Consider the following 27,344-nt stretch of genomic DNA (forward strand, 5'->3'; position numbering starts at 1 on the left):
AAACCTTTCTTATTCTATCAAAAATGCTTCATATGCAAATATCTTAAAAATAGCACCAAAATATGTCAAAGTGACAGAGTATTGTACAAATTAAGTGCTTTGTTTCATTACCACATTTTATTTTTAAATACTTTTTTTTTCTTTTACTGCGTGGCTAACACCTGCAAAGGGGATACATGGATAGTTAGATTTGTGTTTTTATACTACTCCTGATGAGCTGGTGGGAAAATAAGAAGCAGGCATACATACATATGCTTCAATCACTGGCCATATACTCATCTAAAACAAAGTTGGGGAGTTTCAGGAGAACAACTTTAAACTACATGTTTAAAAGAAGCTAAACACACAATAAAAAGGGAATGTATTTAAAGGGACAGTAAACATCAGAATTTTTGTTGTTTCAAAAGGTAGATAATCCCTTTATTACCCATTCCCCAATTTTGCATAACCAACACAGTTATAATAATATACTTATTACCTCTGTGATTACCTTGTATCTATGGCTCTGCAAACTGCCCCCTTATTTCAGTTCTTTTGACAGACTTGCATTTTTAGCCAATCAGTGCTTGCTCCTAGGAACTTCACGTGCCTGAGCTCAATGTTATCTATATGAAACACATGAACTAACGCCCTCTAGTGGTGAAAAACTGTCAAAATGCTTTCAGATTAGAGGTGGCCTTCAAGGTCTAAGAAATTAGCTTATGAACCTCCTAGATTTAGCTTTCAACTAAGAATATCAAGAGAACAAAGCAAAATTGGTAATAAAAGTAAATTGGAAAGTTGTTTAAAATTACATGCCCTATTTAAATCATGCATTTTTTTTTACTTGACTTTCCCTTTAATATAGAATTCTCTAATTAAATTGAACATTTAATTTTTACACTAGGATGTCCCTTTAAGAAGAAATCTTAAAATCTTAAAAAAAAAAAGCTTTAAACAAAGATACTGAAACGATCAGTATACTAAGTAGTGCGATATGAAATAAACAGGGAAAATTGTATAAGGGGGAAGTTTGTGATGTATTATAGATAATATTTATCAAAGGTCATCAGTAAGCAAACTCAAGGATTGTTCAGAACCACCCACTGTAAAAAAAAATTCAAGAGGAAAATTCCACCATTGACCTTTTTTATATAACATATTAGAAATCAAAGTATGGTTAGGTTATTAACTGTTGGCCACATTTTGGTTAAATTTAGGGAAGTTTAAGTAGCATATATGACTGGGATTATATATTTAAAACAACATAGGCTTATTTATTATGTGTCTTCTAGACATGGCCACCACTAGAAATGTTGGGGCCCCTTACTAAACTATTGACCAAGCCCCCCCCCCCCCCTCCCTGCACAGGAACACATGGAAAAGACCACTAGTAATCACTAAGCATTAGAAGGAACAGTTAACTAAATTTTAAAAAATGCCATCCTTTTTCTGAAGTGGCGGAGAGAGGTTGTCAGCGCAGGATGCCTCCTCTGTGTGTCACTTCCTCACCCAGTTTCCATGTGCTGCTGATGCTCAGTGGACCCATTATTCTCTAGTCCCCATATGCTGCTCCTAGGGTCTCCACCTTTAGTTTAAGACAAAATCCAAACTCTCTTGTGCCGCATACAGCGCAGCCAAAAATGTTTTCAGAGTAAACACTATCCGACGTACAGCAAATACAAAATCGCACACTCATACTTGCATACACACTCACAGTAACACAATCATATAGGTTACACATAGAATGCAGTAGTCAATTGTTGTTTTAGCCCAGACTGGGTAACAGCAGAACAATCTACCTCTTTAAATATGATGGAAATGACAACAAAGAATTAACTATATAAATGGGGGTGTATGAGAGAATGGAAAATATTGCTGATGATATAGATTTCGGTGCCACCCTTAATCAGTAATGAAGTTAAATTTATACAGGGAGATATAGTATCAGACCATATAATAATGGTCTGATAAAGTAAGGGAAATAAAGGCACACAGAGAATTTATTTCATAACAAAAATAAATTTATTAATTATAATCCCTTGTCACATTTCGTGAAAAACTCTGCATTGACTCAAACCAACACAAAATAAGGTAAACACCATATATATACAAACACCTTACGTCTAAGGTAACAAATGCCTGCAGGATATCTGTAAAGCATACGTATGCTGCTAAATCTAATAATGTCTAAGACACACATAAATCAGGTTGCTAGATTGTATATAGACCTAAGCTAGAACATATATGCACATATCCTAATAGTAGTTATAGCATGTCTAAGGCAGTGTGTCAAAACATAATGGAAAAGAGAAACAGCTGAAAAAAGTCTCTCTCAGAAGCAAGGAGGAAACACAGTTAGATACTGCACTCGGTCCAGGAAAATGCAAAGTGAACAAACAATCCTTCATGCAAAAGGTAAAGTAAACGTATTAGTTCTTACTGTAATATGTTCCAAAAAGTAAGATTTAAATCACTTGCCAGGATAGGGCATGCAGCAGTGAAACAAACCGGCTCTGTGTCCCAGGAGATTTTCAAAAAAGCAGACCGCTCTCTCTGTGGCGTCTGATGTCACTGGGGGGGGGAGTGGTATAGCTTGCAAGCTCCTCCAATCGGACTTGTAGGTAAAGTGCGCTTTCCGTGTGTAGTAGTGATCAGCTGTACCGGCATCCGCCGCACCGAGAAAGAACCAGGCTTTCCCTAGGCTGATAGATCAGAAGCATCGGAGCGTACGCCAGGATATACGCAAACTTGCTCAGATGGATGCAATGTGTATGTTCCTCTCGCTCTTAGCTTACGTGCATTCACTTAGACTCCACAGGTGCCTGTTTTCCAAGTCCTGTATTCGCTTCACAGGATAACAGATTAAACACCAAGCAGTCCTTATAGTAGCACAGACCATATGTTTTTTAGCAGCATGTTTCCTTGTAGTCAGCACATAAAAACAGGTATGCAGATAAAGTGCAGGCAGTAGAAAGGTATAAAAGGCTATGCGTGTCCCATAGACCTTAGAACCTTAGACAGTTCTTGTAAACAGGAGTTAGTCGACCTGCTCCTGAATAAAACACTTCAGTGTTAAAAACACAAACCAACGATCGTTTCACCCCCACATCCAGTGTGTTTCACAGGGGTTCATCAGGGCTTGAATGGATCCTTACCGGATTTCCTCTTAAGATAAAGCTCACCTGACATTCCTCAGGTGTGCTTCCCCCACCTGGGGTAATTAATTAATTAACGGTGTATTCACATAAGTAACCATATTCCAGTTTGGATTATGCATATTATCAAAATACAAAAACCTTATGTGTGAAGTTGTGAAGATTCTAGTTATACACTAAAATCCTAGGGAAAGAAAAAGCCTAATTCCTCAGCTTTCTAACACTTATTACCACAACAAAAAATGATGACACCTTACGAATATAGCACATGTCTTGTCTGAAAGTGGGAGAGTCCACTGACTATAAAAAACTAGCATACTCCAATTTATCATTAAGTCCTACTGGGTATCTAGTATTAAGTTTATAGATCCATTTTGTTTCTTTCTGTAATAGAACTTTGTCATTATTGCCACCTCTACCATTAGTTATCCCTTTGTCTATTATAGTAAATTTCAAAGATTCTACACTTCCATTATGGAACATGCCAAAATGTCTTGCCACATTTGTGTCATTTTCATGAAGGATATCGTCCCGATGTTCCTGTACCCGGTCCTTTACTAACCTTTTGGTTTTTCCAACGTAAAAGACCGGGCACGAGCAGCGAAGAAGATAGATTACCCCTTCAGATTTGCAGTTGAAGAAGAATTTAATGTCAAAAACCTTATCACATGAAGTGAAGAACTGTTTGGTGCTATCCATGTGGGCACAGTACACACAGTGCCCACATGGATAGCTACCTTTTATTCCCTTGTCCCTTCTTAGCCAATCAGCATTAGAGGGCCCTCTCACAAATTGACTCTGAACCAAGTGATCTCTCAAACTTAGTGCTTTTCTAGCTGTTAGTAGTGGTTTTTCACCAATAGAATCTCTAACCTTGTCATCCAAAGTAAGTATGTGCCAGTTATTAGCTAGTGCTGATCTAATATTGGACCATTGGTTATTAAACTTAGTGATAAATCTAATTTGCGTCTCTTTGGGCTTTGATTTTTTGTTATACAGCAGGTGGTCTCTAGGAGTCTTTCGTGCCTTCCACAAAGCTTTTTTAAGACATTTATTGGAATATCCTCTTTTGAGAAATCTTTCTTTCATTAAGGCAGCATGTGTATCAAATTTTGTTAGTGATGAACAGTTTCTCCTAAGCCGGAGGAACTGTCCATACGGAATACCCTTAATCAGATGGACAGGATGACCACTATCAGCATGTAAGATGCTGTTAGTGGCATTCTTTTTCCTGAAATTTTCTGTCACGATCTTCAAACCTTCCTTCTTAATAGTAATATCGAGAAAGTTTAGTTCGGTCTTGTTTGTCTCTGATGTGAGGATGATGTTCCTGTCATTATGGTTAAGTTCATGAACAAAATCATGAAATTCTTCTACACTCCCATCCCATAGGACAAGAACATCATCCACATATCTTACCCACATTAACACCTTATTATTAAAGGTGTCACTGTGTCGTTCAAATATATCTGACTCCCAAGCCCCCAAATGGAGGCAGGCGTAGGTGGGGGCACACACTGCCCCCATAGCTGTTCCCCGTATCTGTTTATAGATCTGTCCGTCAAACGTAAATACATTATTCTGAAGGACAAATCTAAGTAGAGAAATAACAAACTCAGAATGTTCTGAGAACAGGGGACCTTTTGTTTCCAAAAATTTCCTTATTGCCTGAAGTCCAATATCATGAGGAATAGAGGAGTATAGCCCCTCTACATCTAGAGAAGCTAGCAGTGTATTATCATTTACTACCACTCCATCAAGTTTCCTCAAAAGATCCGCTGTGTCCTTAACATATGATGTTAAAGATAAAAGGAATGGACGTAAGTATTTATCTACATATTCCCCAGCTTTCTCAGTGACACTGCCAATCCCTGACACGATAGGCCTTCCTGGGGGACACTTCAAGTTCTTATGTAATTTCGGGAGAATATAGAAAACAGGCATTACAGGGAAATCAGAGACCAGGAACTTAAACTCTTTTTGATCTATGGTTCCCCTACATCTTGCTTCATTTAGAAGTTTAAAAAGAGAATTCTGTATCTGTGCCAGGGGGTTGTGATCCAACCTTACATATTGGTTCTTGTCGTTCAATTGGCGTTTTGCTTCATTTACATAAAGCTGTTCATCCAAAAGGACTAAATTTCCGCCCTTATCGGCCGGTTTGATCACCAACCCCCTGGCTCCAGACAGTTCCCTCAAAGCTTTCCTCTCTCTGGGTTTCAAATTATCATCTGTCTTAAAAGGAATCATCGTGTCAATTTCCTTTTCCATTTTCTTCACAAAGAGATTGACAGATGGCACTAAAGAAAGGGAAGGCATGTATGAGGATTTGGACCTAAAAATGGGTTTTTGGTAAATAGCAGGATTGTCCTGGGATTCATTAGTAGGACCCTCCTGATCATTATCATCTAATAGAGATTCCAAATCTCTCAAAGCTAGCTGATCATTAGCATCCAAAGTGTTAGAGTTTCTATTTTTCATTACCACAGATAAAACAATTTTCCTAGCAAATAGATGTAGATCTTTCAGTACCTCAAATTTATCAATATTATAATATAACATAATGATCCCCTCTCCCCCTGGTCTGTCTGGTCTGATATCTCTTCTCCTTTGAGGGATTCCCAAATGGATCTTTTCCTTTTGCCTCTTCTAGTCCTTCTCTTCCTTCTCTTGAAGTTATGCCAGGGGAGTTTTTTGAGGGCCCTGTCTCAGAGTCAGACGCATCTGTCCCTGAGTCATAAGTCCCCTTTTGGGACTTATATACATAGACCCTTCCATTTTTATAGTCCTCCTGATCCCTTCTAAGTTTTCTACATTTCCTCATTTTAATGTCCGATTTTAGTTTAATAATATTAGTACTTGTCTCAGCATTAAGTTTCTCAAAATTGAGATCACTTTCAAAGGTGTTAACTTTCAAAAGAGCCTTTTCAGCCTCATTTTTTACTTTTTCAAGTCGTCTAATATTTCTTTGTATCATCATTTCCATCAAATCAAGGGAGGTCGAGGATAATTTATCGTTCCAATCCTCTACAAAGGAATCACCTTCCTCATCCTCCCTTGTATTTGCACCTGGATCTAATGATAGACGTAAACCTCTTGGAATAATCTTTTTTTCTTTATAGTTAGTTAAGCTAGCATTCTCAGCTTTAATTTTCAATTGTCGATTTAGGAGGTATCTATATCTCCTAAATGCACTGAAAATCGTTATGTTCTCCTCATCATTATCCTCTCCCACTACATTATCATTGGCAAGAGAATCTTTCAATTCGGCCTCCCACAAATCATCAGACAAAACATATGCCATATTTTATATTGGAAAGAGTCAAAATACAGAGGGGGAAAAGGGAAGAGAAATAGGGGCAAATAACTCGCTCCTACAGCAATCCACTCTATCTCAGACTAGAAAAGGACAAAAAGAATCCTCTATTGATATCCTCAGAAATTGAAAAATATATAAATGGGGGTGTATGAGAGAATGGAAAATATTGCTGATAATATAGATTTCGGTGCCACCCTTAATCAGTAATGAAGTTAAATTTATACAGGGAGATATAGTATCAGACCATATATTAATGGTCTGATAAAGTAAGGGAAATAAAGGCACACAGAGAATTTATTTCATAACAAAAATAAATTTATTAATTATAATCCCTCTAATTAAATTGAACATTTAATTTTTACACTAGGATGTCCCTTTAAGAAGAAATCTTTAAAATCTTAAAAAAAAAAAAGCTTTAAACAAAGATACTGAAACGATCAGTATACTAAGTAGTGCGATATGAAATAAACAGGGAAAATTGTATAAGGGGGAAGTTTGTGATGTATTATAGATAATATTTATCAAAGGTCATCAGTAAGCAAACTCAAGGATTGTTCAGAACCACCCACTGTAAAAAAAAATTCAAGAGGAAAATTCCACCATTGACCTTTTTTATATAACATATTAGAAATCAAAGTATGGTTAGGTTATTAACTGTTGGCCACATTTTGGTTAAATTTAGGGAAGTTTAAGTAGCATATATGACTGGGATTATATATTTAAAACAACATAGGCTTATTTATTATGTGTCTTCTAGACATGGCCACCACTAGAAATGTTGGGGCCCCTTACTAAACTATTGACCAAGCCCCCCCCCCCTCCCTGCACAGGAACACATGGAAAAGACCACTAGTAATCACTAAGCATTAGAAGGAACAGTTAACTAAATTTTAAAAAATGCCATCCTTTTTCTCAAGTGGCGGAGAGAGGTTGTCAGCGCAGGATGCCTCCTCTGTGTGTCACTTCCTCACCCAGTCGCCATGTGCTGCTGATGCTCAGTGGACCCATTATTCTCTAGTCCCCATATGCTGCTCCTAGGGTCTCCACCTTTAGTTTAAGACAAAATCCAAACTCTCTTGTGCCGCATACAGCGCAGCCAAAAATGTTTTTCAGAGTATACACTATCCGACGTACCGCAAATACAAAATCGCACACTCATACTTGCATACACACTCACAGTAACACAATCATATAGGTTACACATAGAATGCAGTAGTCAATTGTTGTTTTAGCCCAGACTGGGTAACAGCAGAACAATCTACCTCTTTAAATATGATGGAAATGACAACAAAGAATTAACTAGGGCATTTAAAACCCTGACTTTAAAGGGGCCGTTCACCCAAACATTTTCTCCCAATTAAATTGTTCTCAATGATCCATTTTACCTGCTGGAGTGTATTAAATTGTTTACAAGTAGCTCCTTTACCCCTGTTTTGGCCTTTGAAATAGCTGATTCAGCTTGTGGTTTCCCAACCTATACTGAAAGTTTTGATACTGGAGTCTCAGCTATTGAATAGCCTAAGTAAACACAGCCAGCAGAAGAAATTAAACTCATGGTGGGGTGCAGTGTAGTTAAAGGGACAGTCAAGTCCAAAAAAAACTTTCATGATTTAAATAGGGAATGTAATTTTAAACAACTTTCCAATTTACTTTTATCACCAATTTTGCTTTGTTCTCTTGGTATTCTTAGTTGAAAGATCATTCTAGGAGGTTCATATGCTAATTTCTTACACCTTTAAGACTGCCTCTAATCTGAATGCATTTTGACCACTAGAGGGCATTAGTTCATGTGTTTCTTATAGATAACATTGAGCTCATGCACGTGAAGTTACCCAGGAGTGAGCACTGATTGGCTAAAATGCAAATCTGTCAAAAGAACTGAAATAAGGGGGTAGTTTACAAAGGCTTAGATACAAGATAATCACAGAGGTAAAAAGTGTATTTCTATAACAGTGTTGGTTATGTAAAACTGGGGAATGGGTAATAAAGGGATTATCTTTCTTTTTAAACAACAAAAATTCTGGTGTTGACTGTCCCTTTAAGTAATAAAATGATAATTTTCCATTATTCGCTCTATGTATTGAGCTTTAGTTTTCCAGACAAATATAAGATAAGGAAGCATTTGTGTGAACACAAAGTGATAACATAATGTGATCTGATATTACATGAAGCTCAACCCATTGTAATAGGCTGCGGTTTAAAAGCACAAAACCAGCTACTTCATATACACAAATAAACCTGAAAATGCAATTTTTCATACATTTTATACTCTGCAGCTGATATAACAAGTCATTGAAAATACATTAACATAAAAACTATTTTACAGTGTACTGTCCCTTTAATTACCTGTTGCAAGCAATGTACACATTTCAATAGGCTAAAGCTGCAGCATAAAACCATCTATTTATAACTAAAAAAATAAATACAAATAAAGAAGCAATTCCTATAGCTAACATTTTATACGCTGTATATGGAGTGATTGGGAACATGTCTAGGAGAAAAAAATACTGTACACTGTAAAACTGGATTCCCTTTAATGGGTTTCCAGTGACTTGTTATACCAGCTAAAGATTATAATATGAATAGGAAACTGTTCTTTTAGGTTTCTTGTTGACTATAAATTAGATGGTTTTTTGGAACCACAATTCATTAAAAAGGGTTGAGCTTCCAGGTATATCAATTCTCTTTACATTGTCTCTTTTTATACACACACAAAAAGCCTCCTTTTGTTATCTATGTCTGTATACGTAGAGAGAGAACAACTGAAAATTAGTATTTAAGCTTTTCCTTAGCGAATACTTAAGTATTGAAATGTTCAGTATAGGTGGGGATACATCAGGCAAAAGTAGCTATTGCAAATGACAAAATAAATCTAAAGAATTTATTTGTAACTGTACACTTTCCCTTTAAATCAACAGGTGGATAAGCTGATCTCTCACTGTTTTTTTTAATTTTATTCTTATTATAAATACCCATAATTTTACAATTTAAAGGGACATGAAACCGAAGATTTTTCTTTCTTGATTCAGATAGAGAATACAATTTTAAACAACACTCCAATTCACTTCTATTATTTAATTTGCTTGATTCTTCAGATATTTTTTGTTGAAGAACAGCAATTCATATGGGTGAGCCAATCACACAAGGCGTCTATGTGTGAGCCTATATTTCTAAGCACTATTAACTGTCATTTAGGGCAAACTTTATTGGAGTAAGTGGGTTAAGGGCAGTCTGTTGTTATCTTTCCCCCTCATTCTCTCAGCAGATTAAACACCCCCTCCATTCCATGTTTAATAGCAGGAGTGGGACACACTGTTCTGAGCAGTCTGCATAGCTGACCTGACAGGAAGATAAGCCGACAAAGTCAGAACCTGTGTTCTGACAGATTCTGCGACCCATCGAAATATGCGACCAGACAATCTGCGCATGCGTGCAGTTACATCGTTTCTGAGTGCACACGTCACTGGTTGCAAAATCCGAAAGAGCCGCTGTCATCAGATTTTGCAACCACAAAGTGCACATGCGACAGACGGGTCATAGAATCCGATAGGAAGAAGGTTGCAAATAGACTCAGTGTGCTGAAGTGCGCATGCGACAGGCGGGTTGCAGAATCAGATAGGAAGAAGACTGCAGATAGACTCACTGCGCTGAGGGATCTCATTAGGAAATCTCTATTCATGTTGAATTGATTAGAATAGTTTAGTTAATAGATTTTGTATATACATAAGAATAGTTAAATAATATATATGTCATCAGATCAGAGCAAAACGACAAAGGAAAGTATGATGCAGCGTGTAAAGTGCCCTGCTGCACCTGATTAAATTTACAGGAGGGGGGTGAATTAAGGTGATATTGCCTTTCTTATAATGTCGCCCTGGCGCCATAAGGGCCCAGGCCCCTATAAAGCACAAGACCCCTTACTGGAGTTATGCCTGACACCCCATTATGTTGGCCCTGGATTTAGATGAGGTTTTCCCAACATAGTGCTTTTGGTGTTTGTATTATTTTTCTCCTAAACCCCACTACACTATCCTGCACAAATATTCTATCTTAAGAGGGGTCTATCCTTTTCACGAGAGACCCCACTAAAATGTTAAAAGGTATATGATGCATTCTGATAGGTAGCATTCTCCTGGCGTTCGCCACATTCAGATTTTCCCCTCAGACTGCTAGATAGTGAAGCGTGATTCATCACTCCAGCGAACACGTTTTCACTGCTCCAGACTACAATGGTGGCGTGCTTTACACCACTTCAACTGACACTTTGCATTGCGCATATAGATGTGAGGCTTGTGTACAGCTGACCGACCATAGAAACCCATTTTATGAAGCTCCCGACGCTCAGTTCTTATGCTACTATTGCTTCCAGAGGGGTTTTGAGTTTGTGTTCTACCACTTTTTGGCTGGGCTTTTTTTGCTCCTAGACTCTTCCACTACTATAATACTTATAACTTTTGAATAGATTAACAATTTGACTGCAGTGTGGGACATTAAATGAGACTAGGAGTTACTTTAAAGGGATAGGAAAGTCAAAATTACATTTGTAGGATTCAGATAGAGCATGTAATTTTAAGACACTTTAAAATTTACTTCTATTTTCAAATGTGCTTCGTTGTCTTGGTATCCCGTGTTGCTAAAGAATACGCACATATCCTACACTAGTGGGAGCTAGCTGCTGATTGGTGCCTGCTCACATTTGTCTCTTGTGATTGGCTAACTATATATGTTCATCCAGCTGGTAGTAGTGCAATGATATAAAAAGATAATTATATACATTTGACAATAGAAACAAATTGGAAAGTTGTTTAAAATTGTATGTTCTATCTAAATCATGATAGAAAATTTGGGGGTTTTCCGTCCCTTTAATCTTTGAAAATGTAAAGTAAATCAGTGCAGTACTTTTTGAGTTGTGAAAATGTGTCATTTTTACAAAATGGTCATATGAAGACTGGCCAACAAAAAAGTGTCCTATTTGGTATATGTGGCCTCAAAAAGGCATTTACACTAAACAATCCTCTTGTTTTAAAATAGGGAATATAGAAGTCTGAGAATTAGAAGAGCTATTTAGAGAATTGTTTTGTGCATGGTTTAGGTACAAATACATCACTGCTGTATATACTTTGCATAGAGAATACATATAACCTATTTGTAGGATGGAACAAGACTTTACTACTCTATATTATGTACTACTCTATATTATGTATTTGATAGTCTCAAGTCCCCCTCAAGCCTGTTTGAAAACGTCTTACATGCTGCTTTCTTAATGACTATACGTTCTTCCCAAGTAGAACTAAAGGGAGCGTAACGATATATATATATATATATATATATATATATATATATATAGTTTAATAGTAACAATAGTAAATTGTTGTATATAACCTGTTCATAAAGCTAACCTTTCCAAGAATGAAGCTTGAAAAATTTGTAGTCTCCACTCTAAATAGATTGCATCTCTTCATCAAACTGAAGCTAAATAGACGTGAAGAAAAAAAGGAGAAACCGAGTGCGCCACAATAGTATTTATCTTTTTAGGGGTGATAAACAACTTGCATATATGTTGACACTTTTATATTGGGAGCTGTCTTTCTTTTGTAATAAACCCCATCCCAAATATGAATACTTTATGAATCTTCTTTTTTATGAACTATTGTGCTTCATAAAGATTTACTGTTTTTTCCTTGTTGTTTAAAATATAAAACTAATTAAAGATACAGTGCCTTCCACTAATATTGGCACCCTTGGTAAATATGAGCAAATAAGGCTGTGGAAAATTTTCTTTATTGTTTAGCCTTTTGATCTTTTTTTTTTTTTTTTTAAAAACCCCACAAAATACTCTGCTCTCATGGATATTAAACAATTGCAAACACAACATAAGTTTATCTAAAAAAATAAAATAAATCTTTGTTAAATACAGTGGGGCAAAAAAGTCAGCCACCAATTGTGCAAGTTCTCCCACTTAAGAAGATGAGAGAGGCCTGTAATTTTCATCATAGGTATACCTCAACCATGAGAGACAAAATGTGGAAACAAATCCAGACAATCACATTGTCTGATTTGGAAAGAATTTATTTGCAAATTATGGTGGAAAATAAGTATTTGGTCAATATCAAAAGTTCATCTCAATACTTTGTTATATATCCTTTGTTGGCAATGACAGAGGTCAAACGTTTTCTGTAAGTTTTCACAAGGTTGTCACACACTGTTGCTGGTATGTTGGCCCATTCCTGCATACAGGTCTCCTCTAGAGCAGTGATGTTTTGGGGATGTCGCTGGGCAACACGGACTTTCAACTCCCTCCAAAGGATTTCTATGGGGTTGAGATCTGGAGACTGGCTAGGCCACTCCAGGACCTTGAAATGCTTCTTACGAAGCCACTCCTTCATTGCCCAGGCAGTGTGATTGGGATCATTGTCATGCTGAAAGAACCAGCCATGTTTCATCTTCAATGCCCTTGCTGATGGAAGGAGGTTTGCACTCAAAATCTCACAATACATGGCCCCATTCATTCTTTCATGTACACGGATCAGTCGTCCTGTTCCCTTTGCAGAGAAACAGCCCCAAAGCATGATGTTGCCACCCCCATGCTTCACAGTAGGTATGGTGTTCTTTGGTTGCAACTCAGCATTCTCTCTCCTCCAAACACGACGAGTTGTGTTTCTACCAAACAGTTCTACTTTGGTTTCATCTGACCATGTGACATTCTCTTCAGACGGGCCCGGACATGTACTGGCTTAAGCAGTGCAGGATCTGAGTCCCTGGCGGCGTAGTGTGTTACTGATGGTAGCCTTTGTTACGTTGGTCCCAGCTCTCTGCAGGTCATTCACTAGGTCCCCCCGTTCTGGGATGTTTGCTCACCATTCTTGTGATCATTTTGACCCCACGGGGTGAGATCTTGCATGGAGCCCCAGATCGAGGGAGATTATCAGTGGTCTTGTATGTCTTCCATTTTCTAATTATTGCTCCCACAGTTGATTTCTTCACACCAAGCTGCTCGCCTATTGCAGATTCAGTCTTCCCATCCTGGTGCAGGTCTACAATTTTGTTTCTGGTGTCCTTCAACAGCTCTTTGGTCTTCACCATAGTGGAGTATGGAGTGTGACTGTTTGAGGTTGTGGACAGGTGTCTTTTATACTAACAACAAGTTCAAACAGGTGCCATTAATACAGGTAATGAGTGGAGGACAGAGGAGCCTCTTAAAGAAGATGATACAGGTCTGTGAGAGCCAGAAATCTTGCTTGTTTGTAGGTGACCAAATACTTATTTTCCACCATAATATGCAAATAAATTCTTTCCAAATCAGACAATGTGATTGTCTGGATTTGTTTCCACATTTTGTCTCTCATAATTGAGGTATAGCTATGATGAAAATTACAGGCCTCTCTCATCTTCTTAAGTGGGAGAACTTGCACAATTGGTGGCTGACTAAATACTTTTGTTGCCCCACTGTATATGTGGCACCCTTTTAGTCAATACTCTGTGCTACCTCCCTTTTCCAAGATAACAGCTATAATTCTTCTCCTATAATGCCTGATGTGGTTGGAGAATACATGACAAGGTATCTGAGACCATTCCTCCATACAAAAAATCTCCAGATCCTTTAAATTTTGAGGTTGCTGTTGGTGGCCTCTTCTCTTCTGTTCTCCCCACAGGTTTTCTATAGGGTTCAAGTCTGGAGATTGGGAAGGTCATGGCAGGAACTTGATTTTGTGGTCAGTAAATCATTTTTGTGTAGATTTTGATGTATGTTTTGGATCATTGTCTTGCTGAAAGATCCAACCATGGCCCATTTTAAGTTTTCTGGCAGAGGCAGTCAGGTGTTCATTTAATATCTGTTGAGTCAATGATGCCATGTGTACTAACAAAATGTCCAGGTCCTCTGGCAGAAAAATCGCCCCAAAACATTAAAGAGCCACCACCATATTTAACCATTTGCATGAGGTACTTTTCCATATGGCTACCTCTCTGTGTTCGCCAAACCAACCTCTGGTGTTTATTGCCAAAAAACTCTATTTTGATTTCATCTGACCATAGAACCTGATCCCATTTGAGGTTTCAATAGTGTCTGGAAAACTATAGATGCTTGAGTTTGTTTTTGGATAAGAGTATAGGCTTTTTTCTTTAAACCCTTCAAAACAACTTGTGGTGATGTAGGTGATATCGGATTGTAGTTTTGGATACTTTTTGACCCCAAGACACAACTAACTTCTGCAATTCTCCAGCTGTGATTTTTGGAGGTATTTTGGCCACTCAAACTATCCTCTTCAAGAGTGCGTTGAGACAAAATAGACACGCATCCTCTTCCAGGTTCATTGATGACATTTCCAGTTAACTGGAACTTCTTAATTATTGCCCTGATGGTGAAAATGGGCATTTTCAATGCTTTTGCTATTTTCTTCATTTTGTGAAGATCAACAATCTTTTGCTGCACTTAACAGCTATATTCCTTCGTCTTACCCATTGTGATGAGTGACTAAGGGAATTTGGCCTATGTGTTACCTCATATGTGAAACAGGAAGTCATGGTTGAACAATTTCATGTTTCTAGTTACCCAATTTTTTTTTAAAATATCAATTGGAATATACTTCAAATATAATTTTTCTCATATAATTTCATATGGGTGGCAACAAATTGTGCCACACACATGTATTTTAAAAAAAAAAATATTATTTCTTGAATAAACATAATAATAATATAGTAATATACATACACACACAAAGGGAGGACCGCTCTACTGGGACCAAACAACTGCTCAGTTGCTTGTCCTATTGTTGTGCTTTTCACAGAGGAAAACTTTCCTGGAATATATCAGTCTGATCCTGCCAAGTAAGGTCAGTCCAGCCCCGAAATTCCAGGCAATTCTGCTCTGAACAAGGAACATGGCAACCCCAGCCGATCTGCACCACAATATTTCATTTATAATTAAGGGATGGTGTTCAAAAATGTTTATATTACACCTTCCTTAGTACACGGGGAATGTAGTACTATCAATGAAATAAGCACAAAAAAAAGAGAAAAACCAGACATCTGCTATCTGGCACTAGGCTATTTATTACAAAATATAATAAATATAACAACTAAAATGACTATCCAAGACAGAACATAAGCGTGTCAACACATTAGGAAATTATCAGTCATACTCAATTTTCAATATAGGCAGGGACAGAACTGCAGAGGGTGCAGAGGTCGCAACTGTGACCGGGCCCCTGAGGGTGGGGGCCCAGCTTAAATAAATAATAATAAAAAAAATTTCAATAAAAAAATGTTGACCTGCCACTGCCTGCACTGATATCATGTGAGTGTGACGTGATGCTTCACTAGTGTCTCTCTCTCTGACTACAGGGATTAGTGTTTTACCCATTGGTGTTTATGTGTAGGGTCAAGCCAGCCATCTCACTGGCAGATTACAGACTGTCACTAACTCACTATATACATTACTGGTGGGTTAAACAGTGTCACTATATACAGTAATAGGGGGCCAGACCATCTCACAGACTGTGGGCACAGGGTACTTCCTTTTGCAACGATAATCCAGAAGAAGGAACAGCACCACAATAATAATGCTTAAGTAGTATTTATTGGGACATCATACAAACACACCACAACGTTTCGGTCCTAATAGACCTTAATCATGTGACATAAAACATGACCTAACACCATACATATATACCCCTTGGGGGAGGAGACTTCTACCTATCACAGGTGTATATCTAATATATTAACTTATTCAGATATATACAAAACATGCTCACTGCTCCATCTAGTGGTGAAGAGAGGTCATCACTTCCAATATTTAGTGACCTAAAAAAATGCAAGTACAAAAAATTAAAAACAAATATATGGGTAGTTAACCCATTATAGTTAAATACTAACTCTTAATATGTACAGTGATTGGCTCTTGTGGGAATATACAGATTTCAAGAATATATTTAAATCATAACAAATAATTATAAGTTTTACAGAGTAACCCCCCAGTCAATTTCTTTATTCATCCCTATTGGGATAAGGGATTGTAAAGTGTAGATCCAATATGTTTCCCTACACTTCAACATTCTCTGTCTATCTCCACCCCTTCTTGGTTTTTTAATTTGTTCAATAACTTGGGTACCTAAGTTGGGATATGCATATCCCAACTTAGGTACCAAGTTATTGAACAAATTAAAAAACCAAGAAGGGGTGGAGATAGACAGAGAATGTTGAAGTGTAGGGAAACATATTGGATCTACACTTTGCAATCCTTTATCCCAATAGGGATGAATAAAGAAATTGACTGGGGGGTTACTCTGTAAAACTTATAATTATTTGTTATGATTTAAATATATTCTTGAAATCTGTATATTCCCACAAGAGCCAATCACTGTACATATTAAGAGTTAGTATTTAACTATAATGGGTTAACTACCCGTATATTTGTTTTTAATTTTTTGTACTTGCATTTTTTTAGGTCACTAAATATTGGAAGTGATGACCTCTCTTCACCACTAGATGGAGCAGTGAGCATGTTTTGTATATATCTGAATAAGTTAATATATTAGATATACACCTGTGATAGGTAGAAGTCTCCTCCCCCAAGGGGTATATATGTATGGTGTTAGGTCATGTTTTATGTCACATGATTAAGGTCTATTAGTACCGAAACGTCGTGGTGTGTTTGTATGATGTCCCAATAAATACTACTTAAGCATTATTATTGTGGTGCTGTTCCTTCTTTTGGATTATCGTTGGATTTGAGGTTTTGGCAGAACCTGGGAACTTGCACACTGACTATTGCAGTACCTATGCTGTGCCCTCTCTATTTCTACTTCCTTTTGCAGACATGTAATCAGATTGAATTTTTTTTTTTGTGTTAAATGTTAAAAAAAAAAAAAATATGTATCAAATTCACCTTTTTTGGGGTGGGTTGGGCGACCTTCTTAGATTCTTGCACCTGGGCCCTGTGGTTTCTTGTTACGCCTCTGAATATAGGCAACCTAAAAGTAACCCTAGCAAGGAAAGAATCGAAATCCCTGAATAACCAAAAAAGTTGTGGTCTATGCATAAATTAAACAGCTAATCCATTCCCTTGTAATTTTTACAGCTTGACTACTGTAATAGCCTACTAACTGGCCTTCCTCTCTCCCACCTCTCCCCCCTTCAATCCAACCTAAATGCCTCTGCTAGGCTAATCCACCTCTCCCAACACTCTGTATCCGCTGCACCCCTCTGTGAGTCCCTTTACTGGCTCCCCATTCACAGCAGAATTAAATTAAAAATGCTCACTCTGACCTACAAAGCCCTTACCAATGCAGCCCCCCCACCTGTCCTCACTCATCAACAAATATACTCCAGCCTGTCCCCTAAGATCCAACAATGATCTACTCCTTGCCTCTTCTACCATCACCTCCTCCCATGCTTGACTACAGGACTTCTCTCGTGTGGCACCAACCCTATGGAACACAATTCCTTGAGCTGTCAGACTTTCCCCCAACCTCTCCTTCTTTAAACGCTCCCTAAAGACCTTCTTGTTCAGGGAAGCCTATCACCAAATCAGTAACTAATGAATTCCACTTGCCTAATAGTTGCCCTCATCTAACTCCACACTAACATCATTCCCACCTTTACAGTCCCCACCTCCTGAGTCTCACCCCCTACCCATTTAGATTGTAAGTTCCCATAGGAACAGGACTCCCAATTCCCCCTGTATTTGTTTGTTAAATTTTGTTTTGTGTCTCATATTGTACTGTCCTTTTATCTTTGTTACCCATGGAAAGCGCTGCGGAATCTGTTGGCACTTTGTAAATAAATAATAATAATAAATGGTAATTAGGATGGGATCCCAAAAAATCCTCTAATGCTCCCTCAAAATTGGAGTGTCTGATGATTGGCTAAATATAATATAACACAGTTGAATGGCGCATTAAGTCATCACTTTTAGTTGCAACAAAGAAAAAAATGACTCTTGTGTCTCTTTAAGTTTTAGTATCGTAACAAATGATAATAGTAGCCACAACATATTAAGAGTTGAACACATTCACGTATATTACATATGCATGTTCATTGATCTTACATATCATACATAACTTGTTTGGTATTTTGCAGATCGATGGTCGGTGGTGGTACCCCGAGTTGTGGAACTGAACAAGAACCCACACCACCCTGATGATGTTGTCGTACCTTTGGAGCACATGTCACAAAATGCTGCACATTATCCAAGACAAGAATATCCCCAAAACTGGAAGAAAGATGAAACTCACATCTAGAGAGTTTTTCAGGTTTCTTAGCCATACAATCTTTGTCCTGTCGTCACGACTGGGCCAATTTCAGTGCTGCGTTTTACACACCTATATGGACAAAGCAGTACTCCTGAAACACCATCTGTGCTGCTAATCAAATTCTGGAACACTGCAAATTTGCACAAGTAGACATTTTTTTTTACATGGCTGGACCAGCTCAGTGACTAAAAAAACGAAACTTTTTAACAAAAAAATGTTTATGTTTATTTAATTTTTACAAAGAAAAAGTGTTCAACACATTTTAATAATTCAGGTAAAAAGAGTCACAACAAAGACTGTTTTAAATTATAAAATCTTCAAAAAGAAGAAAACTGATGCATTGTTGTTTTTTTTCTAACTACAAAATGATTTATTGTTGTAAAAATGTAATATAATAACCTAGTTTATGAAGTAGGTCATGCTCATTATATAAACAGTTTTTTTTTTTTAGCACCATTAAAAGAATGACCTTTTTCCATGTATCGTTTTATGGCATAGTGTTTAATATTGATAATTTATGTACTGTATGTTTAGTAGTGATCCCTGTGAATTTTAATATGTTCTGTCTGTTAATTACATAAAATTTAATGGGATCACTTTCCAAAATGTACAGGTCCCACTCTACATATCTATTGTTCTCATATTCCCAGAATCCTTTACATGTGCAAATTGTGCCACTGTCTCTTGGTCAATTATTTTCTCATTGCGTAATATAGAAAGGTGTGAAGAGACCTATTTTAAAACACTTCTTGCAGATAGTTTGCATGTACAGAGAAACTAATGAAATCTACCGTACTAAACTAGTAATTTTCTTGGAATTCATTAGTCTATGACTTTTTGTTGATTACATTTGGTAACTAGGAATGGGCAAATGTTTTGGTACATTTTGTTTATAGCAACAGTATTAATTTGTTTGAGTGTTATCTGCACATTTGATAATTTTTTTGCAAACTAATTTTAACTTTTCCTATATCGATTCTATCAAAATATTAATATTTGAATGCTGATTCTAATAGACATCAAAATAAATCTATGGAAATCAATATTCAAATTAATATTTAAATTTTGTATTTAAACATTTAAGTGTTTAAATGCTACATTCAGTATTTGACTATTATAATCAATTATGTGGAAACATTCTAATGGGCAAATGAATCTCAAGGGAGACATTTACCTTGAGAGATAAAAGTCAAAATATAAAGCTTTCCTCGTTGTAACATTAATCTTAAAGTTTTCCTATGGTTTGTAGATAGCTTGGGCATTTTATTAAAGTGGTAACACCTAAATAAAGCAACTAAAATGAACTTTTTCTAAATATTGTGTGGAGAATTAGGGCCCAAAGGGAACAACTTGCACTTATGAGTAAATTTGTGGGGGCATTTAGAGTAGGGACTGAACAATTTATTACACAACCTTATCCAGAAAAGCTGGAAAGGGCATTTATAATTAAAAAATGTCTTTTGTATTTTACTTTGCTTGTTTTCCTCTGTACTGTATGTCTGTTTCTCCCTCCTAATAAAGTTATTTAAATGAAGAAACAATCTTAAATGAACTGCCTACATATGTTTTAGGATAAATATATTATTTTCCTTTTTTTGAGTAAGCGAACACAATTTATGCTAATGTTAATGTTGGGTACATTTAGCCACCAATCAGCAAGTGCTACCAAGGTGCTGAACCAAAATTGGGCCGTCTCTTAAGATTGCATTCCTGCTTTTTTAATAAAGATACCAAGAGAACGAAGAAAAATTGATAATAGGAGTAAATTAGAAAATTACTTAAAATTGCATGCTCTAACTGAATCATGAAAGAAAAAAAATTGGATTTCATATCCCTTTAAGTTTGGAATGCAAATACTGATGCTCTTTGAACCTTCTAAATGCTACACAGATTGCTTAGATCTGTGCACAAGCTTATTTACATCTGGCTCTGTTTGGCTAAATTAGAAGAAAAAGGGCAATGATTCTCAAGGGGTTTTCAATGTATGATTCATTCAGTATTCTGAATGTGCAATATCCTGTACATTTTGCTAAAAATTTGACAGTATGAGCTGCATGTAAATTCCTAAACATTTTATTAAAATATTTTACAATGCAGTGATTCATTTCTAAAATATAATATTCATATAAAAAAAAAATACTTAATCTTAACACTGTGGTGAGAGGCATCTTGGTTTGCAATTCCTCCCTGTACTCTGTTGAAGGTAATTTGTATAAAGAACTCATTTGTAAACACAAATGTAACTGATGGGCCAACTGTCTACCTCTAGACAAATTAGAAAGTGTCCAACAAGTTTCATTTCTGCACTTTCCAGTTGTTCTCAATGCAATTAATATAATATAAGTAAATAGAATAAAATATAAATACATAATAGCCAAGTATCAGAACTCAGACTAAAATATGCCCTAGGCAACAGAGTTTCAATGTTCATTGCATGCATTGTTTAAGGACAAAATGTAGGGAGAGGACCATTTGCACAAATAACTTACATGTGGATGCATTTAGCTTATGTATAGCAAGAACTAACTGCCATTCTGAAATTGAAAGGGGCGAAAAGAATATAAAGCTTATCAGATATCTTAGAAGACAGATCATTTCACTGCAATGGCAAAGTTGACAGGTTCAAACCATTGAAGATACCTTTTTAATAGTCATATATCAAGGTTTCAAGCTTTTCTAGCATGTTTGTTCCTGTAGTTTGTACGTAGAAAACTTGTAATGTCAGGAATTAATTTAAGGAATCTTAGTTGCAGTATAGGACTCATGTAGTTGCACAAGGCAGTTACACCGTTTCAGTTCTAAAAAACCCACATTGTTTTCAATCTAGAGACACTGTCCTGAGGCTGTAGAGATTGAGGAGACTAAAATACCCTATAGCATTTTGTCAGCAAGGCTAAAGTATAAGAAGTCACAGTAATAAGGATTGCTCTCATAGTGAACTTGGCTTTGCTAGTAATGGAACGGCTCATGCTATTTGCATATACGTAAACCATAGCAAACTACAAGCACCAGAGCTCAGTATTTTGGGTAGGGACTTTTACAGAAGAGGTAGGAGTTGGCTCTTGAATATTGTTTATCAAAATCTAGTGCATATAATTTCAATATCCAGAGATGAAGGAACTTTTGTTTTAAAAAATATTTGTTTTACCATGTATTGAATATTCAAGTGACTTTTATATACACAATGGCATATATATATATATATATATATATATATATATATATATATATATATATGTGTGTGTGTGTGTGTCATATTGCCATATTTCCTGTGTTTTGAAGAATGAATGTGTTCCATTCAGGAGTTGAATTGTTGGTATTAGTCTGCATTAAGATATAATGTAGTCATAACAATCAGTAAACATTCTGCTTTTTCAAGTATTTTTGTCTCTAATTTTGGAAATTCACAGTTGTGAGGTTACAATTTGCAAGTCCCTTTATGGTTCTTATAAGTTATTGGAAGCAGATACTGTTACTGACCTCTAAGAATATGACATTTTCTTGGGCGACAAAAGTTTTTTTTTTTGTGTGAATTAAAGGGACATGAAACTCAATTTTTTTTCTTTCATGATTTAGAAAGAGTATGTCATTTTTAAATAGCTTTCTAATTTACTTCATTGTCTTGGTATCCTTTGCTGAAAAGCATATCTAGATAGGCTCAGTAGCTGGTTATTGGGGCTGCACATAAATTCTTCATGTGATTGTCTCACTCATGTGCATTGCTATTTCTTCAACAAAGGATATCTATAGAATGAAGCAAATCAGATAACAGAAGTAAATTGGAATGTTGTTTGAAACTGTATTCTCTACCTGAATCATGGGTTTAGTGTCTCTTTAATTATTGATCTGTATCTGTATGACCCTGTAACATTCTCTTTTATTTAAAAGGTAGCTTTTGAGCTTGTGATCTAGACACCCATTTATATTTATAGATAAATACTTTAATTATCAAAAGGTTATTTTGGCCTGTTTTTATTTTTATTTTAAGTCCTTATGTAGTCCCATACAATTTATTTATATTATAATTAGCCAGATCCCATGTTGCAAGTCGAAATTATATGTAACTGAATTCCCTTTAATAATCAGACCAATTCTTTGTTTGAGTTGCAGCCCTATAAAAAAATCAAGTGCACAAGGAAATACTTGTGAAAAATCCATGAAATACATGCACCCACTATTCAAAATCAAACATAAAGAAAGAAGTAACACACTTATGTTGTCACACTCACAATCAGTTTGAAAGATAAAATGGTAATATTGTAATACAAAATATATAACCTGGTTACTGAATGTTAAATGGCACTGCCTCCGGGACTTTGATCAATGAATATCCTTGTCTCCAGAGCAGTGTATGAGAATATTTCAGTATGCTCAAAATGTCAATAAGAATGATTTCTTATAAAGTTCTATGGTTATTTTCCTTCTTTTAGAGAGATCCCTAGTCACTCAAAAGGTATTGGGTGGCTGCCAATGAGATCCTGCAGGTCAAATTTGATAAGCTACACTAAATAATGTTATCCCACAATTGTCCTGTTTTGAGGTAACTTTATGGTACAAGAAAGCGACTCTTACCTGTCGGATAACTTCTTTCTAATAAGGGTTATTGGCAAAGAGTTAATATCTCTACGGTTTCGACAGGTTTTATCATGGGAAAACCATTGCAGTAATTGGCCACTGACGCTTTAATAATGGTCATCCTTTTCTTACATACTTCTGTAGAATAAAGATAACACCTAGATTTTTGGCTATAGTTAAAACAGTTCAGCAGTACTTACTTAAGGTAATTTTTTTTTCTCAAATGGGGGACAACGGGTTTGCTGAGCCCTAGGGTTTGACAAGAAAATTTTATCTACAAAATTATATATTTTGATATCTTTCCTGAATGAGTAGATGCATTTGAAAATGTGCATCTGGTGTTGCAAGGTACGTATTACTATTTGGAGATGTAGTTTGATACCAATATTATAAGATCTATGATACTTCTTTTGTGCTGTTTAGGTAGACTCTGGTACCTCTTGCTAAGTATCCATTTTGGTGGAACCCTTTGTTTTCTTAAAGATGAAAATGTGACTTTTATGTTCAAATTATTTTCCTTGGTTAAATGCTATTGGTCTTAGGAGCTTTTGAAGGTTTACCAGCATAGATTATGTAAACAAGTAGGTTTTCAGCTGATTTTATTTGCCAATTCTACAGTAAACTGGTAAGCTTTTGGCTTCTGTTTATTTTGGTGATGTGTAAGAACACAATCGTATAATAGTAATTTTCAGACCGTTTGTGTCTCTTGCTTTATAGCCAACTTTTATCTCTTCTGTCATATGAGCATTTTTGAAGTGTTTCTTTGGATTGGATGGGGGGTTCTATCTTCATTACTTTCCAGTTTAGTATTTTGGTCTGCATGAAGGATTTTGGGAAACCTGACTCTCTATTCAAGAGGAGCATTGTTTCCTTTAGTTGGGGTATTCTGTAACAATAGCCATTACCATTTCATAAGATGGCTACACTTTTGTAATAAAGGGGTGTCTGAAGGTTGGTGCATTGCAATGTCTGATATGAAGGGTGACATTGGTGCTGTTAAATAGCATTGCAAGTCTCTTCTATTAAGTAAATTTTGATAATTTGCTTAAAGGAATAGACTATTTAAAATTAAACTTTCATGATTCAGATAGAGGATGCAATTTTAAACAACTTTCCAATTAATGTCTATCATTTAATTTGGTATACTTTGTTAAAAAGCGTACCTAGGTACGCTCGGGAGTAGCAATGCATCACTGGCACCTGGCTGCTGATTGGTGGCTGCTCATAAATGAATCTTGGCATTGTCTTACTCCATGTGCTCAGCTAGCTCCCAGTTGTGAATTGCTGTTCCTTTAACAAAGTATAACAAGAGAGTAAAACAAATTTGATAATAGAAGTAAATTGGAAAATTGTTTAAATTTGAATGATCTATCTAAATAATAGCAAATGAGACATGAAACTCCTAAAAAAACTTTCATATTTCAAACATTTAAAAAAAAAAAAAATGTAAATTTGTTTGCTATATGTGTGGCATTATATTTATTTTTAATTTGTTAAAAATATTAACAATCCAATTTATAGCATTTTTCTATCAAAATAGACTGAAAATGGTTTAATTCATGAAACCTAGCATTGTCTGTATGATGAACAGCCTAATTTAAAGCTGATTTTCTTCTAAATAATTGTGGGGTTAATCATAGTCCTTAAAAAATAAATAATATATATATAGAGCCAGTATTTGTCCATTGGTTAAACTTTAAGCATTATTCACATTCGAAAATGTTATGTTTTTGTAAACAATAAAAATAAAAGTTACCGTTTTATAAAAGTGTAATTTTTGCTTTTTTAAATTTACATTACTACCTTTTTTGTTTTTAAAGGGAAATGAAACCCACATTTTTTCTTTCATATATCAGATAGAGAATGTCATTTTTAAAAGTTTCCTGTGTACTTTAATTATCAAATTTGCTTCATTCTTTGTTGAAGAACATTGTTGAAGCACATTTCTGGGGCTCTACATGACAGGAAATAGTGCTGCAAACACTCCTCAACTTAGCTTCCTGATTTTCTATGAAGGATAACAAGAAAAAAAAGAAAATTTGACGATACTGGAAAGTTGTTTAAAATTGTATGTTCTATCTGAATCATAAATCACAAAGAGCAAACTCTGAAACAGTGAAAGTCCATTTATCAAGACTGAGTACTTAGATGGAGTATAGGTGCATTCACAGAAAGTCACTGAAAATACAGGGCATCCTACGGCTGTTACATACACCCCACTCACTCTCCAGCCTAATCTTACTGGACTTGTTATATAGCGGGCATCGATATATTGTTATACCTGTAAAAATGCTCTTGCTTCTTCGCCGGTTTAGGCTTAGCGTCCTCGTAGGGGAAAAACCACGCCGCTCCAAGTCACGCCTAGTGACGTCCTCAATTCTTCTGGTCCAATGACCGCACCACTCTCACTCACACCTACTCCAGCACCATTAGTGATGAATGAACCGGCATAAGCAAACATATGAACAGATGAACGATTCACCACCGGATGGGTATAATAAAATCCAAAACTTTATTCTGTCATCATACAAGACAGCATACGATAAAATCCAGATAATTCGTAATGGCATAAAACATCAGACTTTCATACAGCAAAATGGTGTGGCACTAATGGCTTGCGCATTTCAGCCCGAAAGCCGTAATCATAGCCTGACAGGCTATGATTACGGCTAAAAAAGTTTTACGTAATAAAGTTTTGGATTTTATTTTACCCATCCGGTGGTGAATCGTTCATCTGTTCATATGCTATCTGAATCATGAAATATATATTTTTTTAATCTCCCTTTAATTACTGAAAGCATGCTACATGAGCCTGTTAATAGAAGGAAAAGGGAAGTGCACAACTGGGAAAGGACATAAATTAGCTTTCCCTAAGCAAAGGTACCCACCCAGGGTGCAGCCTCTTTTAGCCCACCTGCATATTTCACAAAAAGAGAATGTTCCTGCAGCATTGCCAGTCTGGTCCCCTCCAAACAGTCCAGACCCAAATTACCAGACAAAATACAATAATCTCATTATACTCCAGCTAAGGTATTTCTTATAAAGGAGTAACATTACTACCAATTATTATTGTATTCCCCAAAGTTTAAGGAAGTTTTCCTTTGTCCATTGCCCTGCAATGTCCTCTGCCTGTTCATAGCAACAATACAACACTGCTTAGCCATAACCAGGAACCTGGTTCCTCTGAGCAAAAGAGAATATTAAGATGCATAACTCACTCACTGTTAAGGCTTGTACGCTCTATGTGATACATGCATGAGCCCTGCACACGATTAAATGAAGTGTTATCATTTCACTTCCATACTCATACACAACAATGAACAGAGTACAGAAGCACAAAGACTTGATGTTTCTCTTCTGGACTGATTCCGCACTGATTGCATCTACAGTCAGCAGATATTAAGGAAAAAATTCCACCAGACTGCAGTGTAGGATTGTCCATAGACATTTATTTATGCAATTCTGACTTCCTTTTCTCTCTGCCTTTTTCTCATATAAGTATTAGGAGCTTCTTCATCTAGGGACTTTAATTGTTCAGTGCAGGGCTAGAAGGCATTTAGCCCCACTAGTGTCCTATACATATTATTGTTAGAGAAAGAAAGAAACTACACTAAACCAGCTTTTATAATTATACTTTGTGGGGCTGCCATCCCACATCCTGCAGTGTTCAATATCCCTAAAGAGATGGTAAATCCAACAGTTTCACGTTTATTTATATGAAAACTTAAATTAATGTAAGTACATGTAGCACAGAATTTATATTACAATATACATATTTTTTCACTTCAAATGTTGCCCTTTCTCTTTTCCCTGTTATTGGTGCCCTGTCAGCTTCTTTTTTCCCACTGTTTGACAGGTGTGTAGTGCAGCCAATAAGAAGTGCACCACACGCCCTATGTATTTATCCAACAGTGTGCTCTTACTGGATTGGCTAGAAATCCAACTGCACATGCTCAGTTCTACTCAGTAGCCAAAAGGAGCTTCAGGTAGACAGTGAATCCACCCTACCGTAGAGATTCAGGGGCCGATTTACTAAAGTGCGGACCACATCGATAAATGCCA

The 27,344-nt window shown here is 36.3% G+C and overlaps 1 protein-coding gene across 1 annotated transcript in view; it reads left to right on the top strand.

The window, feature by feature from the left end:
- Window positions 1-20,248, top strand: part of TRPV4 (transient receptor potential cation channel subfamily V member 4) — a 305,278-nt gene extending 285,030 nt beyond the window's left edge. The window contains exon 16 of the mRNA XM_053702109.1: window positions 18,535-20,248. Coding sequence (XP_053558084.1) covers window positions 18,535-18,695 — 161 coding nt within the window. The 3' untranslated portion in view covers window positions 18,696-20,248. The remainder of the gene's footprint in view (window positions 1-18,534) is intronic.
- Window positions 20,249-27,344: the final 7,096 nt, after the last annotated feature.

This window comes from Bombina bombina, chromosome 2, assembly GCF_027579735.1.
Source record: "Bombina bombina isolate aBomBom1 chromosome 2, aBomBom1.pri, whole genome shotgun sequence".
Taxonomy (NCBI): domain Eukaryota; kingdom Metazoa; phylum Chordata; class Amphibia; order Anura; family Bombinatoridae; genus Bombina; species Bombina bombina.